General features: G+C 34.9%; 1 protein-coding gene and 1 long non-coding RNA gene across 70 annotated transcripts in view; one reads left to right on the top strand and one right to left on the bottom strand.

Annotated features, from left to right (window-relative positions):
- LOC127723104 (uncharacterized) overlaps positions 1-9674 on the bottom strand; it is a 268798-nt gene that overhangs the window by 81323 nt on the left and 177801 nt on the right. For 6 of the 50 annotated variants that reach the window (XM_052229547.1, XM_052229549.1, XM_052229557.1 and 3 more), the window contains 2 exons: positions 788-1172; positions 424-752 (listed from right to left, as the gene is read on the bottom strand). The exons of 3 other annotated variants lie outside the window; for them this stretch is intronic. In XM_052229547.1, the coding sequence (XP_052085507.1) occupies positions 957-1172 (216 nt within the window). In that variant the 3' untranslated portion in view covers positions 424-752; positions 788-956. 41 more of the 50 variants (XM_052229544.1, XM_052229546.1, XM_052229555.1 and 38 more) reach the window with 37 other exon arrangements.
- LOC127723115 (uncharacterized) lies at positions 1045-9671 on the top strand. 20 transcript variants are annotated; one of them, XR_007991879.1, is made up of 6 exons: positions 1045-1189; positions 2279-2357; positions 4094-4160; positions 4393-4637; positions 5594-5660; positions 6519-6600. It is a non-coding gene; the product is annotated as an uncharacterized LOC127723115 (long non-coding RNA). The 20 variants fall into 20 exon arrangements; XR_007991876.1 differs by lacking the exons at positions 1045-1189; positions 5594-5660; positions 6519-6600 and adding exons at positions 6374-6440; positions 7603-7691; positions 8400-9671 and having other exon boundaries at positions 2285-2357; XR_007991873.1 differs by lacking the exons at positions 1045-1189; positions 6519-6600 and adding exons at positions 7603-7691; positions 8400-9671 and having other exon boundaries at positions 2285-2357.

Below are 9674 nucleotides of genomic sequence, written 5' to 3'. Positions count from 1 at the left end.
TATTGGTATAACTTTAGTACAGTTCTATTTCTTTATAAAATATGTCCATATAATTGTACAACGTTCTAACATGAATGAAATAAAAGGCATTCAGCAGATTTATATATTTACATAAATTTATGAAAATCTTGAATAACAAAATTAATATATATGTTTTTAAATATAATAAGGTGGTACCTAACACTACAGGGAGATAACTCTATAAAAATCAGCTAAACGTTTTGATTACGTTGTATTGTTAAGGAAATATTAAGCTTCTCAATGATCAAAATTAGTGTTTGTCAAACTGCTATATAACCAATGAAATTTTTCTGATAAAGTGGTTGGTTCAAATTTTTTGAAATTTTTATATTCTTGTCAAAGGGTCAAAGTAAACATTTTGTCAAAATTTTATGAAAATTAAATAGCCAAATTAATATTAGTCAAGGTGTTGGGTACCACCTTAAATGATATAAATCCAACAAAATCATACTTGAGAGTAAAGCTCAATTAATGGTGATTAAAACCTTTATGTACAAAATAACAGATCACTACTTATGAAATGCAGCACTCATTTACAATGTCTAAAATCCACCAGTGTACTCTCACCTCTACACAATGATTATAATAATAATGAAATAAATAACCCTACTCCAATTGTGTATATCCAATACTTTGAGTGAATTCATTTTACATGTATAACATTCTTGAATTAATAAATCATTTTACATTTTTGACCTTCTTCAATTGAAAATTCATTTTACATGTTTAACCTTCTTAAATTTAGAATTCATTTTACATGTTCAACCTTCTTAATTAGGAATTCATTTTACATATTCAAGCTTCTTAAATTAAGAAGTTATTTTACTTATTTAACCTTCTTAAATTAAGAATTAATTTTACAAGTTGTATTGAGCATTATAAGCAATAAAAGTGGACTAGTAAACTTGATTTTGACCTCTATAACCCAATGAATTCTATGTTTTCCCATCACCCAATACCAAACATGTGATATACTTCTTAGTCACATCAGACAATAAATCTGGGTCATACAAAACAGTTTTTGCCCTCTTCTTTAATCTATCCAATAAAACGTTCATGTATTCCCTAGCAATGGCTGCTGACTTATTTTGGGGATCACCTTCTCCATTTTTTGTTATAAGCCTTTGTATGGCCTCCTCTGCAATGCCATTCTGAAGGGTGGAAAAAAGTAACTAATTATCTATTTTTATCTGTATAAGCCTTTGTCTGGCCTCCTCTGGAATGCCATTCTGAAGGGTGGAAAAAGGTAACTAATTATCTATTTTTATCTTTATAAGCCTTTGTATGGCCTCCTCTGCAATGCCGTTCTGAAGGGTGGAAAAAGGTAACTAATTATCTATTTTTATCTTTATAAGCCTTTGTATGGCCTCCTCTGCAATGCCGTTCTGAAGGGTGGAAAAAGGTAACTAATTATCTATTTTTATCTTTATAAGCCTTTGTATGGCCTCCACTGCAATGCCGTTCTGAAGGGTGGAAAAAGGTAACTAATTATCTATTTTTATCTTTATAAGCCTTTGTATGGCCTCCACTGCAATGCCGTTCTGAAGGGTGGAAAAAGGTAACTAATTATCTATTTTTATCTTTATAAGCCTTTGTATGGCCTCCTCTGCAATGCCGTTCTGAAGGGTGGAAAAAGGTAACTAATTATCTATTTTTATCTTTATAAGCCTTTGTATGGCCTCCACTGCAATGCCGTTCTGAAGGGTGGAAAAAGGTAACTAATTATCTATTTTTATCTTTATAAGCCTTTGTATGGCCTCCACTGCAATGCCGTTCTGAAGGGTGGAAAAAGGTAACTAATTATCTTTTTTTATCTTTATAAGCCTTTGTATGGCCTCCTCTGTAATGCCGTTCTGAAGGGTGGAAAAAGGTAACTAATTATCTATTTTCATCTTTATAAGCCTTTGTGTGGCCTCCTCTGCAATGCCATTCTGAAGGGTGGAAAAAGGTAACTAATTATCTATTTTTATCTTTATAAGCCTTTGTATGGCCTCCTCTGCAATGCCTTCTGAAGGGTGGAAAAGGTAACTAATTATCTATTTTTATCTTGATAAGCCTTTGTATGGCCTCCTCTGCAATGTCGTTCTGAAGGGTGGAAAAAGGTAACTAATTATCTATTTTTATCTTCATAAGCTTTTGTATGGCCTCCTCTGCAATGCCATACTGAAGGGTGGAAAAAGATAACTATTTATATATTTTTATCTTTATCAGCCTTTGTTTGGCCTTCTCTGCAATGCCGTTCTGAAGGGTGGAAAAGGGTAACTAATTATCAATTTTTATCTTTATAAGCCTTTGTATGGCCTCCTCTGCAATGCCATTCTGAAGGGTGGAAAAGGGTAACTAATTATCTATTCTTATCTTTATAAGCTTTTGTATGGCCTCCTCTGCAATGCCGTTCTGAAGGGTGGAAAAGGGTACCGGTAACTAATTATCTATTTTTATCTTTATAAGCCTTTGTATGGCCTCCTCTGCAAAGCCATTCTGAAGGGTGGAAAAAGTTACAATCTGTATCTATTTTTCGTCTTTAAGTGAGTTGCAAAAACAAAACTATAACTATTAGTGAACTCATAAAGTATTCTCTCCTCCCGTAATATTATGAGTAAATTTATTATCTCCCCTTTAACATGTAGGACCATCCCCATGTAGCGTTCTACAACTGTGAAAAGTTGTCCAATATTTTTCTAGCCCTTAAGGAGGAGTTGCACCTTCAAGGAACATAGGCAGACAGCTAGACTGACAAGATTTTTTTGTGCATGCCTGCTTGCACTATTACATTTCCATATTCAGTGATCCTCTGCAATGCCATTCTGAAGGGTGGAAAAAGGTAACTAATTATCTATTTTTATCTTTATAAGCCTTTGTGTGGCCTCCTCTGCAATGCCGTTCTGAAGGGTGGAAAAAGGTAACTAATTATCTATTTTTATCTTTATAAGCCTTTGTGTGGCCTCCTCTGCAATGCCGTTTTGAAGGGTGGAAAAAGGTAATTAATTATCTATTTTTATCTTTATAAGCCTTTGTATGGCCTCCTCTGCAATGCCGTTCTGAAGGGTGGAAAAAGGTAACTAATTATCTATTTTTATCTTTATAAGCCTTTGTGTGGCCTCCTCTGCAATGCCGTTTTGAAGGGTGGAAAAAGGTAATTAATTATCTATTTTTATCTTTATAAGCCTTTGTATGGCCTCCACTGCAATGCCGTTCTGAAGGGTGGAAAAAGGTAACTAATTATATACTTTTATCTTTATAAGCCTTTGTATGGCCTCCTCTGCAATGCCGTTCTGAAGGGTGGAAAAAGGTAACTAATTATCTATTTTTATCTTTATAAGCCTTTGTATGGCCTCCTCTGCAATGCCGTTCTGAAGGTTGGAAAAAGGTAACTAATTATCTATTTTTATCTTTATAAGCCTTTGTATGGCCTCCTCTGCAATGCCGTTCTGAAGGGTGGAAAAAGGTAACTAATTATCTATTTTTATCTTTATAAGCCTTTGTATGGCCTCCTCTGCAATGCCGTTCTGAAGGGTGGAAAAAGGTAACTAATTATCTATTTTTATCTTTATAAGCCTTTGTGTGGCCTCCTCTGCAATGCCGTTTTGAAGGGTGGAAAAAGGTAATTAATTATCTATTTTTATCTTTATAAGCCTTTGTATGGCCTCCACTGCAATGCCGTTCTGAAGGGTGGAAAAAGGTAACTAATTATATACTTTTATCTTTATAAGCCTTTGTATGGCCTCCTCTGCAATGCCGTTCTGAAGGGTGGAAAAAGGTAACTAATTATCTATTTTTATCTTTATAAGCCTTTGTATGGCCTCCTCTGCAATGCCGTTCTGAAGGGTGGAAAAAGGTAACTAATTATCTATTTTTATCTTTATAAGCCTTTGTGTGGCCTCCTCTGCAATGCCGTTTTGAAGGGTGGAAAAAGGTAATTAATTATCTATTTTTATCTTTATAAGCCTTTGTATGGCCTCCACTGCAATGCCGTTCTGAAGGGTGGAAAAAGGTAACTAATTATATACTTTTATCTTTATAAGCCTTTGTATGGCCTCCTCTGCAATGCCGTTCTGAAGGGTGGAAAAAGGTAACTAATTATCTATTTTTATCTTTATAAGCCTTTGTATGGCCTCCTCTGCAATGCCGTTCTGAAGGTTGGAAAAAGGTAACTAATTATCTATTTTTATCTTTATAAGCCTTTGTGTGGCCTCCTCTGCAATGCCGTTCTGAAGGGTGGAAAAAGGTAACTAATTATCTATTTTTATCTTTATAAGCCTTTGTATGGCCTCCTCTGCAATGCCTTCTGAAGGGTGGAAAAGGTAACTAATTATCTATTTTTATCTTGATAAGCCTTTGTATGGCCTCCTCTGCAATGTCGTTCTGAAGGGTGGAAAAAGGTAACTAATTATCTATTTTTATCTTCATAAGCTTTTGTATGGCCTCCTCTGCAATGCCATACTGAAGGGTGGAAAAAGATAACTATTTATATATTTTTATCTTTATCAGCCTTTGTTTGGCCTTCTCTGCAATGCCGTTCTGAAGGGTGGAAAAGGGTAACTAATTATCAATTTTTATCTTTATAAGCCTTTGTATGGCCTCCTCTGCAATGCCATTCTGAAGGGTGGAAAAGGGTAACTAATTATCTATTCTTATCTTTATAAGCTTTTGTATGGCCTCCTCTGCAATGCCGTTCTGAAGGGTGGAAAAGGGTACCGGTAACTAATTATCTATTTTTATCTTTATAAGCCTTTGTATGGCCTCCTCTGCAAAGCCATTCTGAAGGGTGGAAAAAGTTACAATCTGTATCTATTTTTCGTCTTTAAGTGAGTTGCAAAAACAAAACTATAACTATTAGTGAACTCATAAAGTATTCTCTCCTCCCGTAATATTATGAGTAAATTTATTATCTCCCCTTTAACATGTAGGACCATCCCCATGTAGCGTTCTACAACTGTGAAAAGTTGTCCAATATTTTTCTAGCCCTTAAGGAGGAGTTGCACCTTCAAGGAACATAGGCAGACAGCTAGACTGACAAGATTTTTTTGTGCATGCCTGCTTGCACTATTACATTTCCATATTCAGTGATCCTCTGCAATGCCATTCTGAAGGGTGGAAAAAGGTAACTAATTATCTATTTTTATCTTTATAAGCCTTTGTGTGGCCTCCTCTGCAATGCCGTTCTGAAGGGTGGAAAAAGGTAACTAATTATCTATTTTTATCTTTATAAGCCTTTGTGTGGCCTCCTCTGCAATGCCGTTTTGAAGGGTGGAAAAAGGTAATTAATTATCTATTTTTATCTTTATAAGCCTTTGTATGGCCTCCTCTGCAATGCCGTTCTGAAGGGTGGAAAAAGGTAACTAATTATCTATTTTTATCTTTATAAGCCTTTGTGTGGCCTCCTCTGCAATGCCGTTTTGAAGGGTGGAAAAAGGTAATTAATTATCTATTTTTATCTTTATAAGCCTTTGTATGGCCTCCACTGCAATGCCGTTCTGAAGGGTGGAAAAAGGTAACTAATTATATACTTTTATCTTTATAAGCCTTTGTATGGCCTCCTCTGCAATGCCGTTCTGAAGGGTGGAAAAAGGTAACTAATTATCTATTTTTATCTTTATAAGCCTTTGTATGGCCTCCTCTGCAATGCCGTTCTGAAGGTTGGAAAAAAGTAACTAATTATCTATTTTTATCTTTATAAGCCTTTGTATGGCCTCCTCTGCAATGCCGTTCTGAAGGGTGGAAAAAGGTAACTAATTATCTATTTTTATCTTCATAAGCCTTTGTATGGCCTCCTCTGCAATGCCGTTCTGAAGGGTGGAAAAAGGTAACTAATTATCTATTTTTATCTTTATAAGCCTTTGTGTGGCCTCCTCTGCAATGCCGTTTTGAAGGGTGGAAAAAGGTAATTAATTATCTATTTTTATCTTTATAAGCCTTTGTATGGCCTCCACTGCAATGCCGTTCTGAAGGGTGGAAAAAGGTAACTAATTATATACTTTTATCTTTATAAGCCTTTGTATGGCCTCCTCTGCAATGCCGTTCTGAAGGGTGGAAAAAGGTAACTAATTATCTATTTTTATCTTTATAAGCCTTTGTATGGCCTCCTCTGCAATGCCGTTCTGAAGGGTGGAAAAAGGTAACTAATTATCTATTTTTATCTTTATAAGCCTTTGTGTGGCCTCCTCTGCAATGCCGTTTTGAAGGGTGGAAAAAGGTAATTAATTATCTATTTTTATCTTTATAAGCCTTTGTATGGCCTCCACTGCAATGCCGTTCTGAAGGGTGGAAAAAGGTAACTAATTATATACTTTTATCTTTATAAGCCTTTGTATGGCCTCCTCTGCAATGCCGTTCTGAAGGGTGGAAAAAGGTAACTAATTATCTATTTTTATCTTTATAAGCCTTTGTATGGCCTCCTCTGCAATGCCGTTCTGAAGGTTGGAAAAAGGTAACTAATTATCTATTTTTATCTTTATAAGCCTTTGTGTGGCCTCCTCTGCAATGCCGTTCTGAAGGGTGGAAAAAGGTAACTAATTATCTATTTTTATCTTTATAAGCCTTTGTATGGCCTCCTCTGCAATGCCGTTCTGAAGGGTGGAAAAAGGTAACTAATTATCTATTTTTATCTTTATAAGCCTTTGTGTGGCCTCCTCTGCAATGCCGTTTTGAAGGGTGGAAAAAGGTAATTAATTATCTATTTTTATCTTTATAAGCCTTTGTATGGCCTCCACTGCAATGCCGTTCTGAAGGGTGGAAGAAGGTAACTAATTATATACTTTTATCTTTATAAGCCTTTGTATGGCCTCCTCTGCAATGCCGTTCTGAAGGGTGGAAAAAGGTAACTAATTATCTATTTTTATCTTTATAAGCCTTTGTGTGGCCTCCTCTGCAATGCCGTTTTGAAGGGTGGAAAAAGGTAATTAATTATCTATTTTTATCTTTATAAGCCTTTGTATGGCCTCCTCTGCAATGCCGTTCTGAAGGGTGGAAAAAGGTAACTAATTATCTATTTTTATCTTTATAAGCCTTTGTATGGCCTCCACTGCAATGCCGTTCTGAAGGGTGGAAAAAGGTAACTATCTATTTTTATCTTTATAAGCCTTTGTATGGACTCCTCTGCAATGCCGTTCTGAAGGGTGGAAAAAGGTAACTAATTATCTATTTTTATCTTTATAAGCCTTTGTATGGCCTCCTCTGTAATGCCATTCTGAAGGGTGGAAAAAGGTAACTATCTATTTTTATCTTTATAAGCCTTTGTATGGACTCCTCTGCAATGCCGTTCTGAAGGGTGGAAAAAGGTAACTAATTATCTATTTTCATCTTTATAAGCCTTTGTGTGGCCTCCTCTGCAATGCCGTTTTGAAGGGTGGAAAAAGGTAATTAATTATCTATTTTCATCTTTATAAGCCTTTGTGTGGCCTCCTCTGCAATGCCATTCTGAAGGGTGGAAAAAGGTAACTAATTATCTATTTTCATCTTGATAAGCCTTTGTATGGCCTCCCCTGCAATGCCGTTCTGAAGGGTGGAAAAAGGTAATTAATTATCTATTTTTATCTTTATAAGCCTTTGTATGGCCTCCACTGCAATGCCATTCTGAAGGGTGGAAAAAGGTAACTAATTATCTATTTTTATCTTTATAAGCCTTTGTATGGCCTCCACTGCAATGCCATTCTGAAGGGTGGAAAAAGGTAACTAATTATCTATTTTTATCTTTATAAGCCTTTGTCTGGCCTCCTCTGGAATGCCATTCTGAAGGGTGGAAAAAGGTAACTAATTATCTATTTTTATCTTTATAAGCCTTTGTATGGCCTCCACTGCAATGCTGTTCTGAAGGGTGGAAAAAGGTAACTAATTATCTATTTTTATCTGTATAAGCCTTTGTATGGCCTCCTCTGCAATGCCGTTCTGAAGGGTGGAAAAAGGTAACTAATTATCTATTTTTATCTTTATAAGCCTTTGTATGGCCTCCTCTGCAATGTCGTTCTGAAGGGTGGAAAAAGGTAACTAATTATCTATTTTCATCTTTATAAGCCTTTGTGTGGCCTCCTCTGCAATGCCATTCTGAAGGGTGGAAAAAGGTAACTAATTATCTATTTTTATCTTTATCAGCCTTTGTTTGGCCTTCTCTGCAATGCCGTTCTGAAGGGTGGAAAAGGGTAACTAATTATCAATTTTTATCTTTATAAGCCTTTGTATGGCCTCCTCTGCAATGCCATTCTGAAGGGTGGAAAAGGGTAACTAATTATCTATTCTTATCTTTATAAGCTTTTGTATGGCCTCCTCTGCAATGCCGTTCTGAAGGGTGGAAAAGGGTACCGGTAACTAATTATCTATTTTTATCTTTATAAGCCTTTGTATGGCCTCCTCTGCAAAGCCATTCTGAAGGTCGGAAAAAGTTACAATCTGTATCTATTTTTCGTCTTTAAGTGAGTTGCAAACACAAAACTAGAACTATTAGTGAACTCATAAAGTATTCTCTCCTCCCGTAATATTATGAGTAAATTTATTATCTCCCCTTTAACATGTAGGACCATCCCCATGTAGCGTTCTACAACTGTGAAAAGTTGTCCAATATTTTTCTAGCCCTTAAGGAGGAGTTGCACCTTTAAGGAACATAGGCAGACAGCTAGACTGACAAGATTTTTTTGTGCATGCCTGCTTGCACTATTACATTTCCATATTCAGTGATCCTTGATCTGGGTCAAAACCATAATTTTTCATTTTTTTTTTAAGTTTTACTATTGTATGCAACACATAAAACAAGTATCAATGACAGTTTTTCTACTTGCAAGGAATTAATCAAACTTGTAATGGCCCTGGGGAATTTTTACTCATAAATAACTCAAAAAAATCACAAAGCAAAAAAAACAGTCAAGTAAAAGCAATTAGGTCAGCATAAACTGCAAAAAGTAATTATATAATAATTTTATAAGCTAGCAGACAAGTTTTAGTTTCACATTTTGATTTTTTCTTAAAAATCTAGGCATTAATGAGTTACATAGCAAAATCAAAATTTCAAATGTTTTTGTTTTTGAGCTCACTGTTACAATACATATGTATAATATAAATGCAAACTGTTATTTGTTTCAGGTTACTGTAAATTCAGAAATTATTGCGTGCATTTATTATTGGGATTTTGTCATTTTGGACTAAAATGCAATTTAAATTTTGCGATATTGAGAAAAATCCTGTTTAATTCATATAAAAAATTTCAAAATGCAAGTTTAAATTATTGCGATTATAACCTTGTCGCATTTTTCGCAATAATAAAAACATCGCAATAATTTCTAAATTTACAGTAATCCATTGCTCCAATAATTGTTCCCGCTCAATTAATTTCTCCCTTGTAAAATGATTTCCTGACTTGAAACTCTTTAAGAATAGTAATCTGAAAATTGTTCATCTTATTGATTCCTATGTGTGTCCCTCCATAACTTTTTCAGGGATGCTTTTGCCCTATAACCCTATGATAAAATTTTCTAAAAAATCATTGAAACCTATCCCAACCCTCTTTCAAATGTGCAAAACTACTATTATTAGTATTTAATTTCTTTTTGGAGAAACAAAACAACTTAATTATTAAATTAATTGATAACAGCAGTTGTTTATATGGATAAGTTATTAAAATGAACTCAAAAATAATTTTTAATATGAGTAAACCTCAATCAGAC

This window comes from Mytilus californianus, unplaced genomic scaffold (assembly GCF_021869535.1).
Source record: "Mytilus californianus isolate M0D057914Y unplaced genomic scaffold, xbMytCali1.0.p SCAF_13, whole genome shotgun sequence".
Classification (NCBI taxonomy): Eukaryota; Metazoa; Mollusca; class Bivalvia; order Mytilida; family Mytilidae; genus Mytilus; species Mytilus californianus.
The sequence above is the reverse complement of the archived record's forward strand: the minus strand, read 5'-3'. Positions and strand labels throughout refer to the sequence as shown.